We start from the raw sequence: 19,909 nt of genomic DNA, 5'->3' as shown, positions 1-19,909 counted from the left end.
AATTAATTATTCCTGGCCACCTTATGACCCGATCCCACAGAGGTATTTCCACCTGGACAGCACCACTGCAGTTCTGTGCTAGTTAAAAATAAATAGGGACCATCAGAATTAGAATATTTTGGCGACTTTATTTACCAAGGTCAAAATTTGCAACCATTAATTGTTTCAACAAATATTTACAAATCATGGAAAGCACGGACTGTTTGGAACCAACCAGCAGAGCAGCACTGGGTGCTGCCCCTCTTACCCTCAGCAGTGAGATTTTACTCTTTACAATCGAGATTTTAAAGTAAATCCAAATTAAGAACTTCCTGGTCCGTGATTAAAGAGCGAAACCCGTGTTACTGTTTAATATTCCCATGATGAAAAATCAGCTGCTCTTTCCAACACACTGTTTTAAAAGAGGGTAAAACTTGACTCCTGGTGTGTCTGGCAGCAGGGCAGGGGTTGGACACAGAAAGAACTGGCCACCACGGTTCTACAGCCTCAACATTGGATAGGTTTTGTTTATTATTATTCCATATTACAAGAGGAAAAGGAGAATACCCAGTGAGGATCAGCTACCACAGAGTTCCCAAAGCAGTTCAGAACTGCAGCTCAAAGCCTGTTCCAGGTACCACACACACACCTGAGGGGAAAGGTGCAGATCTCTGAGGTTCACACTCCGGGCTGTTCGTTTGTCCTGAGATTCCACCAAAGAAACAGGGGGCACTGACACCTCTCCAGGAGCAGCTCCCTCAGGTCAGGACTTTCCCAACCTCGTTTCTGATGTGCCAAAAAGCTCTTTTCTGGCAGGGTGGCAACCAGGAGTCAACTCCAGCCTGGCCTAAAGGAAACACCTCAGGACTCGTGTCCAGAACAACCAGAGATTCAGAAACTGCAGGAAAAAACAGCCTTTTATGACCCACTAACCAGGAGATCGTGGAATGCAGACTCCTCATGGCAGAGAGCTCTGCTTGCTACAAGTCCATTAATTCCCAAAGGAGTAAAATCAAAAATCCTGACTGACCATGGGATAAGCATCACACACCCAGGGAGGGAGCACAGCTCGGAATTCCACCCGGATCCGAGTGAGCAGGACACACAGGGAGCTCCAACACCTGGGGACAGCACAGCCCACAGTGCAGTTCCTGCTGACAGAACTGGAAGCAGGATTGGGATTCAATCCCAACTATGGAAATGGGGGGTTGTTCCTCATGCAAAAGCTGCAGACACGGCGGGATCGTTCCCAGAGCCATCCTGGAGTGGGACTGGGGGGGTGGGACTCTGGGGGTCCTCCTGTCCCACCCCCTGCTCAGGGGGGTCACCTACAGCACCTGCCTGGGGTCACAACCTGCCCGGGGTCACAACCTGCCCGGGGTCACAACCTGGTCAGAACCTGCCCAGGGTCACAACCTGCCCAGGGTCACAACCTGCCCAGGGTCACAACCTGGTCAGAACCTGCCCAGGGTCACAGCCTGCCCAGGGTCACAACCTACCCAGGGTCACATCCTGCCCAGGGTCAGAACCTACCCAGGGTCACATCCTGCCCAGGGTCACATCCTGCCCAGGGTCACATCCTGCCCAGGGTCACAACCTGGTCAGAACCTGCCCAGGGTCACAGCCTGCCCAGGGTCACAGCCTACCCAGGGTCACATCCTGCCCAGGGTCACAACCTGGTCAGAACCTGCCCAGGGTCAGAACCTACCCAGGGTCACATCCTACCCAGGGTCACATCCTACCCAGGGTCACATCCTACCCAGGGTCACAGCCTGCCCAGGGTCACAGCCTGCCCAGGGTCACAACCTGCCCAGGGTCTGAACCTGCCCAGGGTCTGAACCTACCCAGGGTCACATCCTGCCCAGGGTCACAACCTGCCCAGGGTCACAACCTGCCCAGGATCACGTCCTGCCCAGGGTCAGAACCTACCCAGGGTCACATCCTGCCCAGGGTCACAGCCTGCCCAGGGTCACAGCCTGCCCAGGGTCACAGCCTGCCCAGGCCCACAACCTGCCCAGGTCCACGTCCTCCCCAGACGGCTCTGGGGATCTCCAAGAACGTTGATTCCCCACCCAAAAGAGTCCTGATCACGTCAAACACTTAATTTTCACCTGAAACAAATTAAAAGTGTACAAACTGAACCCTCTGACACAATCAGATCTAATGTGCAGATACTCTCAACTGTGGGGAGTAAAAAGCCCTGATTTCTTTATTATTTATTCTTTTTTTTTTCCCCCCAATACTCTTTAGGATCCTTTTTTTTTTTTGCAGGTTGCCCACAGACATACAAAATTAATTCAAATATCTCCTACACCAAAGAGGAATCTCATTTGACTTTGTACTATCCATAAAAATATATCCTTGAAAATCTGGTTCACAAAATATTTCATTTGGTTACTAAAATGAAATATATAAACTGTCAAAATACGTATAGAAACTCAATTTCAGGTTTTGTAAAGATCACAATTTAGCTACAAAATATACCAACCATCTCCCTGTTTGCAATAGAATATTTGCTTACAAAGACACCCTCACTTTGCAAAATAGTTCCTACCTTACAAAATTAGGCTGGAAATGGTAATTTTGCACCACTTCCAGCAATAACCCAGAAACTAGAACCTCGTAACCCTTTGGTATAGATCTTCCATTTTTTACTGCATCATTTCTCTTCTATTTGGTTTCATGTTCCAAAGCCCAGGAGAATCCCCAGCCACTGAGTGTTTAATTGTAACACAATTTAATTTTCAATGATTGATGTTTCTCATTGCCCAGAACTAAGAACAAACCTCCTGTGAAATTAAACTTCCAGAAGTTTTGAATTTCGGAAAATTCTTCAGGACTTTTGTCATCAGTCCCTGTCCCACTACACTGTGCTTTAAAAACCAGGGATGTGTTGAATTGTCTGGGGAAAACCAGCACAGTTTCCTGTGCCTCAGACACTTCCAGGCCCAGGCCTCCTGCTGCCTTCTGCAGCTCCTTCCCAAATCTGATAAAACACAGCAAACATGGATTAAAAATCATCCCAACTTTTTTCAACTGCCATCTGAGAAAGAGGAAAAACATAATTTATACCTCGAGCAAAAGTATCACCTGCACCTGTAAATGCCAACTTACAGGTTAAAATAAAAATATTTACAGACAAGTAACTGAAGGAAAAAGGATTGAAAAAGAGTAAGAAATCAAAACATACACTGGTTATAAATGTTACTAATAATGTCAGCTATGGCAAGGATTCCATTTCATCCACGTTTTCACTGGAACCAAATTTTGCCTCCATTATCAGAGGTATTGGTAGGAATTCTCAAAGAAACTCTCATCACCTGCCTCGTCACACGTGGCTGTCCTTCCACTGCAGCTGCAATCTTGACTTTTATCGGTTTCCAGTTGTGCCAGCAGGAATTTTGGTGAGGTTTTCTTGTTTCCTTTTTTGTACTTTGTCACCAACACGTTGTAAATAAAATCTATAGAGTCTTTGAGCTGTGAAATCTAGGTAGAAAAGTTTCATTTTTGACCTTTCATCTAGTTTAAAAAATTCAGTATAAAAAAAAAAAATTCTCCTCTGAAATTTCACCAGTCCCCAAAGGTTTTTTACCTTCTTTTCTTACACACTTTTATGACAGTAAAGATCTTTCAAAGTTTTTAGTTCTTCAATTAGAGTTTTGTTCTGGTTTTCCAGGACTGCCACTCGATTTTCCAGACATTTCACGTACTCCTTCTTCTTCCTGCGGCATTCCCGGGCGGCTTCCCTGCAACACACAGGCAGGATTGGGCATCTCAGGGTTGTGTCTGTCCTTGGGATGTTACAGTTCTGAGAGAGCTCAACTGCAGGCAGGAACAAAACCAACCCAGAAGTGCCCCAGGAATCACAGAAGGGTTGGAAGGGACCTCAGAGATCATCCAGCCCAACCCTTGATCCAACCCCGCCGTGGTTCCCAGCCCATGGCACTGATGCCACATCCAGTCTGTCCTTAAACACCTCCAGGGATGGAGAATCCACCCCTTCCCTGGGCAGCCCATTCCAATGGCTGAGCACCCTCTCTGCAAAGAAATTCTTCCTGATCTCCAACCTACCCCTCCCCTGGCACAGCTGCAGACCCAGCCCTCTTGTCTTGCTGATGGGAAAAGAGACCAACCCCCCCCGGCTCCCCCCTCCTGTCAGGGAGTTGCAGAGAGTGAGGAGGTCTCCCCTGAGCCTCCTCTTCTCCAGGCTGAGCCCCCCCAGCTCCCTCAGCCTCTCCTCACAGCACTTGTGCTCCAGTCCCTTCCCCAGCCTCGTTGCCCTTTTCTGGACCTGCTCCAGCCCCTCCATGTCCTTCCTGAGCTGAGGGCCCAGAGCTGGACACAGCACTCCAGGGGTGGCCTCACCAGGAAAAAATCCCTTCCCTGGCCCTGTTGGCCACCCTGTTCCTGAGCCAGGCCAGGATCCATTGGCCCTCTTGTCCCCCTGGGCACACTCTGGCTCCTGTCCAGCTCCCTGTCCATCCCAAATCCCAGCTCCCTTCCTGCCTGGCTGCTCTCCAGCCCCTCTGTCCCCAGGGGTTGTTGTGGCCAAAGTGCAGGACCCGGCACTTGGCCTGGTTGAACCTCATCCTATTGGAATCAGCCCAACTCTCCAACCCATCCAGGTCCCTCTGCAGAGCCCTCCTGCCTTCCACCTGATTGACACTCCCCCCCAGCTCAGTGTCATCTGCAAATTTGCTGATGATGGACTCAATCCCCTCATCTAAATCATCGATAAAGATATTAAACAGAACTGGGCTCAACGCTGATCCCTGGGGACACCACTGGATCCAGATCCCAACTGGATACAGCCCCATTCACCAGCACTCTCTGGGCCTGGCCCTCCAGCCAGTTCCTAACCCAGAGAGGGGGAGAGCAGGAAACTCAGCAGGATCTGGTGACAACACACTGCAGCCAACCTGCAGCGTTGGCAGGGGCTGCCCAGGGAGGTTTGGAGCTGTCCAAGAAGGCCTGGCCGTGGCACTCACTGGGACAAGGTGGGCATCGGGCACAGGGTGGACTCGACAGTCCTGGAGGGCTTTTCCAAGCTTGGGAATTGTGTGGTTTCAGCACATGAAGCTCAGCAAGCCCAGGGGCACCCCCGTACCTGTTCTTCATGAGCCGGATCTCCCGTTTGAGCTGCGGGTCGTCCGTCTTGCTCGTCTGCGACGTCAGGGTGACGGGGGACGTCATCACCACCGTCTGCGGCAGCGAGGACGTGGTGGGCGTCGTGCGGATCTGGTACGTCTGCATGTCTCCAGAGGCAGCTGGGGACACCAGAAACGGGGCAGGGTTAGGAGGGGACAGGACACCAAACAGGGCAGTGTTAGGAGGGGACAATGGGACACCAAACGGGGCAGGGTTAGGAGGGGACGGGACACCAAACAGGGCAGGGTTAGCAGGGAACAGGACACCAAACGGGGCAGGGTTAGGAGGGGACAGGACACCAAACGGGGCAGGGTTAGGAGGGAACAGGACACCAAACGGGGCAGGGTTAGGAGGGGACAATGGGACACCAAACAGGGCAGGGTTAGGATGGGACAGGACACCAAACGGGGCAGGGTTAGGATGGGACAGGACACCAAACGGGGCAGGGTTAGGATGGGACAGGACACCAAACGGGGCAGGGTTAGGAGGGGACAGGACACCAAACGGGGCAGGGTTAGGAGGGGACAGGACACCAAACAGGGCAGGGTTAGGAGGGGACAGAACACCAAACAGGGCAGGGTTAGGAGGGGACAATGGGACACCAGAAATGGGGCAGTGTTAGGAGAGGACAATGGGACAGCAGACATGGGGCAGCGTTAGGAGGGAACAGGACACCAAACGGGGCAGGGTTAGGAGGGGACAATGGGACACCAAACAGGGCAGGGTTAGGAGGGAACGGGACATCAAACAGGGCAGGGTTAGGAGGGAACAGGACACCAAACAGGGTAGGGTTAGGAGGGGACAGGACACCAAAGGGGCAGGGTTAGGAGGGGACAATGGGACACCAGAAATGGGGCAGTGTTAGGAGGGAACGGGACACCAAACAGGGCAGTGTTAGCAGGGAACAGGACACCAAACAGGGCAGGGTTAGGAGGGAACAGGACACCAAACGGGGCAGTGTTAGGAGGGGACAACAGGACACCAAACAGGGCAGTGTTAGGAGGGGACAACAGGACACCAAACAGGGCAGTGTTAGGAGGGGACAGGACACCAAATAGGGCAGGGTTAGGAGGGGACAATGGGACACCAAACAGGGCAGTGCTAGGAGGGGACAGGACACCAAACAGGGCAGGGTTAGGAGGGAACAGGACACCAAAGGGGCAGGGTTAGGAGGGGACAACAGGACACCAAACAGGGTGACCCCAGGGGTACTCACTCTGCACCACCACCTGGTTGCTGGGCACCAGGATCTGCTGCCCGTCCGAGGTCTGGGCGTACTGCAGGATGGTGGGGGTGGGCTGGGAGCCGCCGGCGTTGGCCATGGTCAGGGTCTGCAGCCCCTGCACCCCGTCCGCGCCCGGCCCCGCCAGCTGCAGCCCGTTGGCCGCGATGGCGACTGCGGGGAAGGGACAGGACAGCAGGGTTGGGAGCTGAGCAGTGTAAAACACGGGTAAATCAGGGAATCATGGAATGGGCGGGGTGGGAAGGACCTCGAAGATCGTCTCGTTCCACTCCCAGGGAAACCTTCTGCTAGAGCAGGTTGCTCCAAGCCCCGTCCAACCCGGCCTTGGGCACCTCCAGGAGGAGCATTCCACTGCCTCAGCACCCTCACAGGGAGGAGCTGCTTCCCAGTATCCCATTTAACCTTGCCCTCTTCCAGGGGGAAGCCAGGACCCCTTGTCCCATCACTCCTTGCCAGAAGTCCCTCCTCAGGTCTCTTGGAGCCCCCAGTGAAGGAAAACGAGCTCTGAAGCACAAACCCTCTGCTCAGAGGATGGAGAGGAGGAGCTCCACGTGCTGGAGCAGGTGTGGAGCACACTGAATACCAGGTGATGACATCAAAGGGACAAATCCTATTTTTTTTGTGCCTCCCTGATACCACAGGAACCTTTTGGTGTGGCCTATGATATATGTGTATATATATATATATATATATATGTATTGGTGTCTTCACTGAGCTGACATTTTGGGTTAAATCCAGCACAGAACACTGCTGTGTGCTTCACACCAACAGCCTTAAATGTCTTAATGTGCAAAAATTAAGATTACAAAGGACTGAGTTTATCTGAAGTCTTAGATACCAGTTATTTCTATGTACTAACTCCACTGACTGCTAGATAATAACCAACTTTTGAGTTTCATCTTAATCAAATATATAACAAAACCTGTATTTTGAGGCCATCTGAATAAAAACTGTGTAGGTGTTTTGGGTAACATACTGTACTGTCCAGTGCTTGTCTGGTAGATGGGTGTGGGAACGGACATGGAGGTGACAGTGGAGACCCCGGGACTTTCCTCATCTCCTTTTCTATCCCGTGTGTCTTCAGAGGAAAGATCTTTCAAAATTTTTCTGTGGAAAAAAAAAAAAAAAAAAAAAAAGAGAGAGTTTGACATTTGGCTACACTCCCCACTTTCAGCAAAATGATACAAGTGAGTAAAATCCCAGCTGATGCACATTTTCCCCTGCACGACATCGTGCTGAGGCTCCAGTCAGCAGAGTCAAAGTTTCCTCTGTCAGCTCGGGGTGTTCAGTGCATGAACAGCCCCACTGCATGTTCCAAGGCAAAGGAAACAACTTGGAGGTGGGCAGAGCACGTGAAAGCACTGAAAGGAGCCCCTCTCTTGGTTTCAAACAGAACCCCAGGTGTGTCCCAGCTCATCAGTACCGGTACGAGGGGCGGCGAGCCAAGATGCCCCGAGCCTTCTGCGAGGAGCCAATGCTGTCTGAGGAGTCCTGGGAATCCTCACTCTCAGACAAGGAAGAGACCTGGTGGGAGAGGGAACAGGAACACCAGTGATGCACAAACACAGATGTTTATGTAGGCAGAGGAGCAGTGGAGTTTGGTGGTGAGAACACGAGTCCAAGGAAAATAACGTTTGAGGCAGCAGCGTATCAGGGAGCAAATGTGCAAAGTACTATCTACAACTTTCTTTATTCTACTGTGTGCTTGAAGTGTTATTTTGTCTCTGATGCTCCTTATTAGTGAAGAAAATATTTATCTGTTCTTATGTGTGTGCCAGCAGCAGAGTCCAGAGGAGTGCACAGAGCTCTGGGAAAAGCCTTTCCCACTGAGCTGCAGAGACAGACAGAGCAGCCCACGATCAGCAGGGAAAAAAAACCTGCTCATGTTGTACTTTTTTTCCCCCCCAACAAGGCCACAATGTTCATAAATAACATGGGGGAGGAAAAAAAGAGGAAAGAATCCAGTCAGTGGGACCCTGCAGGAGGGGGAAGGAAAAGGAATGGGATTAAGGGGAGCACCAACAACTGACTGGGGCAGAGGCTCCACTGCTTTCAGGAGCGACACGTGTTCTCCTCTCCCTGCTCTGATTCCCAGCAGTGGCAGCTGACAATCCCTGCCAGCTTTGCTTCCCATGGTTTATCAGTGCTATGAGGAGTGTGGGACAAGGATCAGGGACAAATTCCTGGGTTTTAGGGCAGCTCCTCCCTGGCCCTGCTGCCAGGGCAGTGGCTTCCCAGGGTAACTGCAGTGGCCCGAGGGCTCTGCAGCAGGGACTGACTGGAGCAGGAACAGCCTCCCTGGAACTCCCTGGGAAGTGACTCACAGCAATCACGTGGCAAGTGAGTAAGAGGCACAAGCAGAGACTTGGGCACCTCTGAAAGGGAGTCACAGAGCGCACGAGGTGAGCGAGCAGCAGCTCAACCCTTCACTCACCCACCTTTCCCAAAGACTCATTTGAATCCAATTTTTAATTATTCTGTTATTCCCCTACTTTGGGGACCAAACCCCAGTTCCCTGCCTGCCAAGGCACAGCCCCAGAGCAGTGGGCTGGGTTTGTTAACAAAGGGAGGCCTTTGTTAACAAAGGTTAAACGTTTATTTGGAACTCCAAAGGTGAGTCCGGCACCACAAATCACTGCCAGCCCAAAGGAGGGATGCTGTGTCCCACAGGATTGTCCCTGGATCCCACTCTGCCTCTCACGGGGCACTGAGGGTCAGACAAGCCTTTGCACATCTTCTCACCCACAGAAGTGCTGAGGTTTGGGGTGGGAGAGCCCTGCTGGAGTTACCTGCACGGTCTGCACCTGAGGGGAGTGGATCACCGAGGAGGACTGGGCTGTCTGGATCACTCCCTGCACCTGGACTTGCTCTCCTGGAAGCTGAACGACCGTCAGGGGAGCAGAACCTCGGAGAGACATCTACAACAGAGCCAAAACCAGCAGTGAAACCAGAGCAGAACCTCAGAGACATCTACAACAGAGCCAAAACCAGAGCAGAACCTCACAGAGACATCTACAACAGACCCAAAACCAGCAGTGAAACCAGAGCAGAACCTCAGAGACATCTACAACAGAGCCAAAACCAGCAGTGAAACCAGAGCAGAACCTCACAGAGACATCTACAACACACCCAAAACCAGAGCAGAACCTCAGAGACATCTACAACAGAGCCAAAACCAGAGCAGAACCTCACAGAGACATCTACAACAGAGCCAAACCCAGAGCAGAACCTCACAGAGACATCTACAACAGAGCCAAACCCAGAGCAGAACCTCACAGAGACATCTACAACAGAGCCAAAACCAGCAGTGAAACCAGAGCAGAACCTCACAGAGACATCTACAACAGACCCAAAACCAGAGCAGAACCTCACAGAGACATCTACAACAGACCCAAAACCAGAGCAGAACCTCACAGAGACATCTACAACAGACCCAAACCCAGAGCAGAACCTCACAGAGACATCTACAACACACCCAAAACCAGCAGTGAAACCTCCGTGCCAGGGGGCTTGGGAGGTGCAGCTGGGGGAGAACTGCCAGGAGCTTCTTTTAATTCTAATTAAGTCACAAAAGTACCTTTAAAGATGCAACAGTTTTGAGACAGGACTTACATATGAAACAGGTTTTTATTCCCTTTGGTTGGGGGAAATCAAATGTGTCACGTTATGTCACATATTAAGATTAAAAAGATGCAAACTCCCTGGAGGGTTTGTAGTTTTGACACTGAACTCACATAAATCCTTCCACTTTAATTCAATTGATATCGTTCACATGTTCACAAACCAAAAATAATTCAAGTTGACTCTAAGTAAATAACCAGTTTCCTCACCAAATTTCTTCACTACCTCTATTAATCTGAAATACAGGAGAAGATGAAGGGATCATTAACACTCACACAGCTGAATTTCCACTTCAGGCTATTTCTGTATCATAAATCACAATATTAAGGGACATTCAGAACTTTATATAAAACCAGCCTGGAAACAAACCCCAGGCCACCTGCTGATATTCCCTCCTCTCTTAAATCCAAATTTGGCACCAAAATACCAATTGCCTCCACGGGGTGAACAGTGGATGAGTTGCAAAACGTTTCTGTTTCCCAGGAAAACCCTCCTGGAAGGATTCACTCTCAGGTGCAGCAACAGCTGAATCCTGAGGGGTTGGGGTTAAAGCTCTGACAGGGATGTCACCTTGGAGGAAGAATCTCACATTTCCAACTTCATGTGATTTATTATATTTAATATGTTCATGCTGGGCTAAAATCCAAGTGTTTCCATGGTGCTGAGCACACCCAGCATTGCTGTTACTACAAAAAGGAGCTGAAAATGCTTTTCCTGAGCAAAAAATGAAACCAGGCCCTTGATTTATTCCTGAGCAGCTCCTGTGGTCGCCTAACCCCAACTCTGGGCTGGACTTCTGCACTGCACAAGCCCAAAAAATCAACTTTTTAAACACTTTTCCATTCATTTGACATCGTTCACCAACAAACAAACACATTTTTCTCAACCTCTTCCCGTTTTTAATTCTCCATGCACTTCTAAGAACGACCCTATGGTTTGTGGCACAGAAAAAAGGGGCTCTGAAGGCCCTGAAATGTTTGCTGAGATGCAAAGGCCCAGGCTTTACCTGTTGAGCAATATGAGAGAGCTGAGCTGCCTGGAGGGTTGTACCTTGTACGGCCGAGGGCTGGGACGGCGTCACCGAGCTGCTGCTGCTGCCCTTGTGCACCTCTTCCATCATAGCTGGGGGAAAACCAGGGAGATCCAGTTAACAAGGGGGAAGGGATCTTAAAGATCATCTCATTCCACCCTGTGCCACTATTTCAGGTTGCTCCAACCTGGCCTGGGACACTCCCAGGGCTGGGGCAGCCACAGCTTCTCTGGGCAACCTGTGCCAGGGCCTGCCCACCCTCCCAGGGGGAATTTCTTCCCAATATCCCACCTAACCCTGCCCCTCTGGCAGTGGGAAGGAAGATCCAGGAAGAAAACCGAGATTCTTTATACTATCTTGCTCTAAGCAAGAGAATTTCCCAGAAGATTTTCTAGCCAGGCCTATTTTAAACCATCTGAAGGTGCATAAAAACAACCCGGGGATTCAAATCGAAGCGGAGAGAGAGAGCACAGTTTTGAATTTTAAGCCCTGCCAGAGTCACTCTGTCTCCATGTAATGCAGTCACCAACACCTCTCTCATGTCTAAGATTTTATATTTAACTGTTCAAGGTCTTGCCAGCATCCCCCCCCCTCAGATATTGGGGGTTCAGGGATGCACAAGTGCAGGTTTCAGCTGGGGGGAGTGGGCGGACCAGCCTGGAGCATTAAAAAGCTGATGGGCGAGCGTTAAACATTTTGTCACAGAAGGTTTGAAAGTGTTGAAAGGACAGTTGCTATGAGACTGGAAATTACATTGCTTTCTGTGGAAATGTGAGTCATTGATTTTTCCCTGCCGAGCTGAACCGCGGCGAACGCTCCGAGGGGGAAAAGGCGACGGAGAGCAGAGTCCTGCTCCTGCAGCCTCGGCTGCCAGGGGTCCCAGCTGGGACTAAATCAGGCACTAAATCAGGGCCAGGCACTAAATCAGGGCTTTGGGGGGACAAAAACGGTGCTTGGGTGACACAGGAAACATTGATGGAGCAGCTCTGCTGGGAGGAAAGGCTGCAGAGTTGGGATTGTTCGGCCTGGAGAAGGGAAGGTTTTGGGGTCACCTCGTTGTGGCCTTCCAGGACCTGAAGGGAACCTGCAGGAAAGGGGGAGAGAGACTATTTCCAAGGGCCTGGAGTGCCAGGACAAGGGGGAATGGGTTCAAACTGCCAGAGGGCAGGGGTAGGTGGGATATTGGGAAGAAATTCCTCCCTGGGAGGGTGGGGAGGCCCTGGCACAGGTTGCCCAGAGAAGCTGTGGCTGCCCCTGGATCCCTGGGAGTGTCCCAGGCCAGGTTGGAGCAACCTGGGCTGGTGGGAGGTGTCCCTGCCCATGGCAAGGGGTTGGAACTGGATGATCTTTAAGGTCCCTTCCAACCCAAATTCTTCCAGGACTCTGTGATTCCATGTGTCCTTTACAGCCCAGACCAAACCCTCCCCAGCACATGATGCAGCTTCCCAACGTCCTCGTGGCTGCAAACATCAACCACATCAAAACGAGGAGCAGAATTAATGACAAACATGTGCAGGGGACACAACTCTGTCTGCCCTCTAATGCAGCTTTAGCTTTTATAAGGGAAAAAAAAAACCAATCTACCTTTGCACCCACTGGGGGCCCCTCGAACCGAAATCCAGCAGCAGCAAAAATGACAATAAATTTCCAGTGCCCCAAAAAGCCCCCGTTCATTTCTGTAGTGCCAAACCACAGCCTGCCCTCCCCTCCCTCTGCCACTGCTTTCTCTGCTTTGCTGTCCCAGGAAAGACTCAAACCAAGCCTGCAAGAAACAGTGAAACCGATAAAAGCACCCAAAAGCAGCACCCCGGGGAGGGAGCACAGAGGGGTTGCTGAGCTCTCTCTCATGGGTGTGAAGTTCTGCTTTACAGGAATAAAAGATGAAGTACTTCCCATCAAAAATGTGGTTTTTCTGAGCTGACTCCATCTCTGCTTGCTCTGCAATATTTAATTATTCATCCAACATCAATCTGTTTGAGTACAACAATGTTTTCAGGAGAAGACTCAGCAGGGGTTGCAACAAGGTGGGAATTCCCCCTGCACCTCACACCCTCCGGGGATGTGACAGTCCCTCAGTGCCTTTACCTTGCTGAAACAAACCTATTGAGCTGGAAAACCGGGAATTTCCTATTGGAATTTCCTATTGGAACGGCCTCCTGTGAGCACCTGAGACAGCAACTGGCACCCAGCAGCTTGCAGAGGGAAGCTCCAGGGAAAAAACCTCAACCTGCAGGTCTCAAGCTCTGACAAGAGGCACCAAAAAGGGAAATCCCTGAGCACAGTCCCAGAGCTGAATTTGGATTTACTGAGCTGAAAGAGCTGCTCATGTCGGGGTGAAGGAAGAGTTTAACCTGTCACAGAGCCCTGGCAGGAGGGTTTATTATCCAATTATTGCCCCAGTGTGGACAAACCCCACTTTTTTACAGTCAGACAGGTACAGGTGATGCTTTTCAGGGTAAAACCAAAGTCTCCAGGCAGCTACACCTCAAAAGTCATTTAACTGAGAGGATCCTCCAGCAGCAGCTCATGAAAGGACTTGAAGGACTCCCAGAATTCTGGGCATCATCTCCCTCCAGCCAAGGATTTCAAAGAGAAGCAGGAATGTCACAGTTCACCGTGGGCATGTTCCATTTCTCACCCCAAAGCTCACAGACCCCCCCCCAAAATCCCACAGGCCTCAGTGAGACCCACCAGCCAAACCCCCCAGAAACACCCAAAATGCCTCATTCCCAAAACTTTCCCTAATTCTCTACATTCCCTAAAATGCTACGAAGAGCACCAGAGGAAGAAACCAAGTGCTTGTTTTGCCCTTTCAAATCGAGCAGAGGAAAGGCCCTAAACGATGTTTCACCCCTGAAATATTGTAAGAGCCAATTAATCATATTTTTAAAGGCTTTATAAAGTCAGAAGTCAAAGAATATTGGACAAGGCACTTGTTCTCAAATACTCAGTGAAAGGGGACAAATTCTGACATTTACAAATTGCTCAAAGGGATTTAGAAGTTGTTTTTTTTTTTAAATGATACCGAAGCAATCTGGGGAAATTTGGAGTTCTTCAGTGCCTTAAAATCAGCTGCTTTCGGCAGCGAAAAGATTTTTTTTTACCTAATTTTGCAATTAAGACGCTTGGGGAAATTTCGTTCACCCAGAAAACTGTCAGAAGTCCGAGTTTTTTCCCCGAAATCAGCGAAAGAAAGAGCGAAGGGCAGCGCATCCCACCGGCTGTGAGGAGCCCCGAGTCAACGCGCCCGGTCAAAGCCCTGGAGCCCATTCCAGAGATATTCCTTAAAACTCCAGGAGCGCTCTGCACGTGTGTTTTCTTCCACTCACCCCCCCCCATCCTCCCAGCCCGTACAGGAACATCCCCGACAGGAGCTTCAGACACAAAAGCTGCAGCCCAAAAATCTCGATATTCCATCGGCACCGGGGACCTGATGGGTCGGGAGAGGAAAATCCCCCCGAGAGCACTGACATCCTCCCCGAGCGCCGGAGCCGGGGCTCCCCAACGCGGTTTGGGGCAAAACCCTGGGAAAACAGGTACCGGCGGCCATTAATTAAACGGCGGGTTAATGAGCGATAAAGCTCCTGTTTGTCACAACGAGCGGTTTGTCACAAGCTGCCCGGGGCCGGGGGCACCGGGGGACCCCCTTTTAAACCCCCACCCCCGGGGCAAAGCGGGACTGGGGGGTCCCTCGTCACGCTCAGAGCCCCCTTTCCCCCCTCCCAAGACGCGGCGGGGGAGCGGGAACATGGAGGGGGAGCGGGAATGGGGGGAACGGGACTCGGGGAGGGGGAAGCGGGGGGACCCCCCGTCACCCCCAGACCCCCTTTCTCCCCCACACAGCCCCGGGCGCAGCTGGCCCGGCCCCGGCAGCAGCGCCAGGCCGCGGGGCAGCGCCTGAGGCCCGGCAGCGGCCGGAGCTCCCCGCGGGATCCGCCGGGCCGAGGCCGCGGCCTGTTGCCCGTCCCCTCACGGCCCTCGCGGGGCGGGGGGGGGGTGAAGGGGCGGGCGGGCCCAAAGGGGGACGGGGCGGCCTCCGCAAGCCCGCGCTTACCTCAGAGCCCCGCGGGGCCGCGCGTGGGGAGCGCCGGAGCCGCCGGATCCCGGTCCCGGCCCCGGCCCGGTCCCGCCTCAGCGAAGCGGCGCCGGCGGGGGGGGCGGGCCGCGACCATAGAGAGCGCGCCCAGGGGCCCCCGCCATAGAGCGCCAGCGGCGCGGAGCGCGCGCGCGCCGGGCTAGAGCGGCCGCCTGAGCGCCGGCCCCGCCCGGCCCGACCATAGAGAGCGCGCGGCGGAGCGGCGCGCCGCGGCAACAGCGCCCCCCCGCGGCCGGGAGGGCGCCAGGGAAATCACGATATTCCCGATATTCCCGTTATTCCCGATATTCCCGGTGTTCCCAGCCCTCGCCGCGGGGTTAAGCGCGCCCAATGCGCGGGCTAAGGGCGGCGCGGGCGGGTTTTACACCGAGTCCACCCTGTGCCCGATGCCCACCTTGTCCCCCAGCCCAGAGCTCTGAGTGCCACGTCCAGGCCTTCCTTGGACACCTCCAGGGATGGGGACTCCAAACCTCCCTGGGCAGCCCCTGCCAAGGCCCGACAACCCCTTCTATGAGGAAATTTTCCCTAAACTCCAGCCTGACCCTCCCCTGGCACAGCTTGAGGCCGTTCCCTCTCATCCCATCCCTCATTCCCTGGGAGCAGAGCCCGATCCCACCCGGCTCCAACCCCACCAGGGAGCTGTGGAGAGCGAGGAGGTCCCCCCTGAGCCTCCTTTTCTCCAGGCTGAGCCCCCCCAGCTCCCTCAGGAGTTCTCCAGCCCCTTCTCCAGCTCCCTCAGGAGTTCTCCAGCCCCTTCTCCCTGTGCTCCAGCCCCTTCCCCAGCTCTGATCCCCAAAAAAATCATATCCACAAAGCTGCAAGTCCAGGACACCCATCCAGCCCTTCACTCCCTCACGGCTCAGACCCCTCTCAATACAATGAACAAAACATAAAACACAAGTTCTCCCTCTCCCCAGGATCAACATTAACCCACATTTCACTCCTAAAAAAAACCCCAAAAATTCCTTCATGGAAACAGCATCTTCAAGGACTAAACGAGCAACCAGGCATCAATATTTATTAACACAAGACAAAGGAAACACAATCAATGCGTTAATGGGACACTGTCCAGCCAGGTGTTAAATTTAAAAATGTAACTAAGCTAATTTTAAATAAATAAAACCTTTATACATAATTACAGAAACGCCGGAGTCTGGATTGGACAATGGGAAAGAGGTTGACAGAAATTAAAGGAAAACAAATGCACCTAGGGCTAAAATTGATCTGGTTTTTACAACCTTATTTTAGAGCAGTTAGTAGGAAACAGCTGAATTCCGTTGATTTAAACCAGAAATGAAGTGCAAATTCCAACAGAAGAGGATAAAACCGACCTGTTCCCACACAGTTTGCTCAGGGAAGATCCAGAAACAGTGAGACATACAAACTAGTTTAGTCCAGTGGGAAGAATTCCCAGTTTTTCAGTTTCACTGCAGTTGCTAAGCTTGGAATCTGATGGACAAGAGGAAGGAAAAATGTGCCCTGTGCAACTCCAGGAGCTGGGAGGTCAAACCAGGGGGGAGAGGCTGTTTTTTGGGGAAAAGCACCCAGCCCTGCCCCTGCCAATGTCTGGAGAGAAGGATCTTGGTTTGTTCCCATATGGAAAAATCCCAGAGGAAGGAATGGAAGGAATGGAAATGTGGAAAGCTCGTGGAGCCGGAGGAAGAATTTGGGGATTGCGGAGTCCCGGCTCCATCCTTCCTCCTCTCCACCACATTGCTTCCCACTGTGCCAAAACAGGGACAAAGCACCCAGGGAAGCCAAACTGAGCAGCTGCTCCATGTCCCTGGAATGTTCCCTGCATCCTGCAGTTCTCCAAGCCCAGAGAAATGGAACGTGCTGGAAGGAAGACTCGGAGCACCCAGGGAATGGCAAGAGAAAAGCCCCCGAGGCCTGAAAAGCCATGGGTGCCCATCCAAATGAAAACTAAAGGGAAAATGAGATCAAATGGATCCAGTCTCATTCCAAAATGCCATTTTGGGAAGGCCACCTACCACACTTGGGAATCTCTGCTGGAATTCACACACACATTGTTTCGTTTGTGAAGGATCACGAGGAAAAATAAATGACAATCCTGGACTTGAAATCCACTCCAGGGGACAAAAAGCGTTTGCTGAAACAATTTTAACTAAAGCTTTTGAGTAAAGAAAAAGGTCCAAGACCACCAGAATTTTCCCTGGAAAGGTCACATTGGAGTGAAGCTGCTCGACCAGGCCTGGGCTGTGCAAGAAACACAAAAATGGTGACACAGAACATGGAATAACAGGAATTTTCTGGCTGTAAAGGGAGAACAACCTTTGTGCACTTTACACCCAAAACAAGCTGCAGGACCAACTGTGTCAGTCACAGTTTCCCCTGTGGCTGTCCCCACTTTGTGGTCAATTTGTTAAAACTAAACACATCAAAGATTTGGTGCCTATTCTGCTGCCACTGTGGAAAACACAGAAAAGGTTCCAAAACGTGCCCCCCGTGAACCGAAGTGTTTGCAAAGAACCTTCGGCCCAGGCCTGCCAGAAAACTTCCAGTTCCTAAAGCTATTTCCCCACCAAATATTTATTATTTTTATTTTTATTCTTTTTTTTTTTTCAAAAATATACTTTCAAACTTCTTCTCTGAGTTTTTTTTTTTTTTTTAAAGCTCCTGGTTTTCGGTGAGGAACTAACCAGGATGCAGCAGGAGCTTTTTTTTTTTTTTCCAGGACATGGCTGGGCTTTGCCCACGGATCCACCGGGTCCTGCTCCAGGAACTGCCACAGGATCTTCCGAGTCCACACCACGAACCTTTTTAAAAACGGCCTAAAAACTTTGCATGAGGTATCTGGAACATCTGAAAAGTTTTATATTTACACTGTATATACCACATGGGACTCAAAAAAAAAACAAAACCCTGTTGCAGGATCTGGCAGCAGCCCCCAAGGCTTCCAAAATCATATTTTAGCACCCAGAGGAATGTAATTGCTATTGAAAGATGAGGTGTTGAAACGGAAAAAGGTCATTTTTGAGTCAAAGCTCAACCACTGGCTCCGTGGAGGGGCTTCCCAGCAGGAAAAGCTGGTACCTGCTGCTCTCTAAGGCTTCTCTTTCTTCCCATTCCCTGACTTTGGAGCTGACCCAGGAGGTGGAAGGCTGGGAGAGCAGTTTGCACAATGTTGTGTTTGCCACAACTGCTCTGTCTCCTGTAAAATAAAACTTGCATCCCACTCAAACCCAGGGTTCTCCTGCTCTTTCCAGGGAATGCTCTGAGGGAAGATGGGCTGTTTGCTCCCAGTTTTATTAAAGCCTATTTACAGTGTTTCCTGGGGATGGAAGGAGTCATGGATGGCACAAGCAGGGGAGTTACCTGTGTGTCCACCTAAGGAATGTTCTTCCTTCCCACACCTGGAGCCAGAGGATGAGGCAGAGGCTGCATCATTCCAGTTCAGGATTTGGGACTTGCATTGCCACTTCTCCCCAGTTCCACCTTTTAAATTCATCTCTTGGAGGAAGATGTGCCTTAATATCAAAGGTTCTACATGCTCTGACACACTTCTGGCCAGAATGAAGAGACAAATGGAATCAGAAACCTGTGGAAGGTGGGAGCATCTCACATTGTGTCTAAGCCAATGCCAGGATGCTGAGGACCACAAAAGTCACCTGTCCTTAAAAACATCAACCTTCAGCTGTCCTCATTAGCCAAGTTAATTTTCTAGCTAAGTGAATTATGTATAATAATATTTACATATTTAAAATATAGGCAAAATTCTTTTTTTAAATTCCAGAAATCTCTCTATGAATAAGTAACTCTTCGATTCCGTAAGTTATTGATTTGGTCATGGCACAATTGTCAATAAGTCGGGTGATCCCAGGGGATGAACAGCTCCAGATGCAAAGGAGATCATGGAGTAGGGAACTGCAGAACTCTGATGACCCTTTTTCTTAATAGTTTATTATCTTAACTAAATAAACCCTCCCCTTATAGAATCCTACCCCGGGATTAGATAAAAATACAAATATGTACAACGGATGAAAAAGTAACACTACTGTAAAGGCCTTGGGGGTTTTGTAGCTCACACACTTCTCCACTTTGCATTTCTCTAAAGCTCATGTGTTCAGTAAACTGTTACAGAGGTTTGCCAGTTGCCTCCCAAATTCCCTCCTCTCCCTGGGAGGGAAGGAATGTGGCAGCAACCTCAACCTGTAGGTCAAGTATTAGTAATTTCACCAGCTTCACTTCCATCACCACCCTGGTCCTTCTGGGCTCCTGCAGCTCCTGCCATCACATGTTGTAGGCCACGTAGATGGGGTCCAGCTGATCTGCCAGGAAACTGTCCCGGAGGTGCATCCGCTGCTTCTCGCCTCGGGAATTGATGGGGATGACCCCGGGATCCACCACCACCACCACGCCCACGATCAGGTAATGCTCTTCCAGGACCACGTTGGTCACCAGAGGGACTAAATCCAGAGCCTCCTGCTCGCAGCCACACAGCTCCACCACCACCACCAGCAGGTTGGTCCAGGTGAACACGGCACTGGAAGGGCAAAGGAGAACCAACAAAGACCCAAAAGTTTGTCACAAAGACCCAAAGTTTCCAGCTGATTATCCTCAAGTGGAATCTCCCACCTGCTCTGGGCTGCATTTCCAACCTAACCCCGGGGTGACCCGGCCCTGACGTGTCAGAGACCAGTTCAGAGCCACCTCAGCACCACCCGTGTGACACAACAACGCTGCTGCCACCCACTGAGAAGTGGCTCTTTACACCCCAAAGCAGCAAATCATCATTTCTGTTCAATACTGAGGCCTGTGAGAAAACCCTGAG

The 19,909-nt window shown here is 51.1% G+C and overlaps 2 protein-coding genes across 7 annotated transcripts in view; both read right to left on the bottom strand.

Moving 5' to 3' along the window:
* Positions 1–108: 108 nt before the first annotated feature.
* ATF1 (activating transcription factor 1) lies at positions 109–15,244 on the bottom strand. 3 transcript variants are annotated; one of them, XM_064639009.1, is made up of 10 exons: positions 15,076–15,244; positions 10,998–11,113; positions 9,160–9,288; positions 7,794–7,894; positions 7,347–7,477; positions 6,344–6,523; positions 5,087–5,246; positions 3,572–3,725; positions 1,667–3,465; positions 109–1,621 (listed from the first exon to the last, which is right to left on the bottom strand). In XM_064639009.1, exons 2-8 carry the CDS (start codon positions 11,109–11,111, stop codon positions 3,581–3,583), a joined length of 960 nt encoding a protein of 319 aa, XP_064495079.1. In that variant the 5' UTR covers positions 11,112–11,113; positions 15,076–15,244; the 3' UTR covers positions 109–1,621; positions 1,667–3,465; positions 3,572–3,580. The 3 variants fall into 3 exon arrangements, with proteins under 3 accessions (XP_064495079.1, XP_064495081.1, XP_064495080.1); XM_064639011.1 differs by lacking the exon at positions 10,998–11,113 and having other exon boundaries at positions 1,667–3,725; positions 15,076–15,242; XM_064639010.1 differs by lacking the exon at positions 15,076–15,244 and having other exon boundaries at positions 1,667–3,725; positions 11,042–11,113.
* An 856-nt stretch (positions 15,245–16,100) lies between these two features.
* DIP2B (disco interacting protein 2 homolog B) overlaps positions 16,101–19,909 on the bottom strand; it is a 66,297-nt gene continuing 62,488 nt past the window's right edge. For all 4 annotated transcript variants that reach the window (XM_064638837.1, XM_064638838.1, XM_064638840.1 and 1 more), the window contains one exon: positions 16,101–19,621. In XM_064638837.1, the coding sequence (XP_064494907.1) occupies positions 19,369–19,621 (253 nt within the window). In that variant the 3' untranslated portion in view covers positions 16,101–19,368. The remainder of the gene's footprint in view (positions 19,622–19,909) is intronic.

Source organism: Pseudopipra pipra, chromosome 30 (assembly GCF_036250125.1).
Source record: "Pseudopipra pipra isolate bDixPip1 chromosome 30, bDixPip1.hap1, whole genome shotgun sequence".
NCBI classification, from domain to species: domain Eukaryota; kingdom Metazoa; phylum Chordata; class Aves; order Passeriformes; family Pipridae; genus Pseudopipra; species Pseudopipra pipra.
The sequence above is the reverse complement of the archived record's forward strand: the minus strand, read 5'-3'. Positions and strand labels throughout refer to the sequence as shown.

Coding starts and splice junctions, on each gene's coding strand:
- ATF1 (XM_064639009.1), bottom strand. CDS start 11,111: ATGATGGAAGAGGTGCACAAGGGCAGCAGCAGCAGCTCGGTGACGCCG. Junction 7,895..9,159: donor CTCAGGTGCAGACCGTGCAG/GTAACTCCAGCA, acceptor CTCTCCCACCAG/GTCTCTTCCTTGTCTGAGAG. Junction 7,478..7,793: donor GCTCGCCGCCCCTCGTACCG/GTACTGATGAGC, acceptor TTTTTTCCACAG/AAAAATTTTGAAAGATCTTT.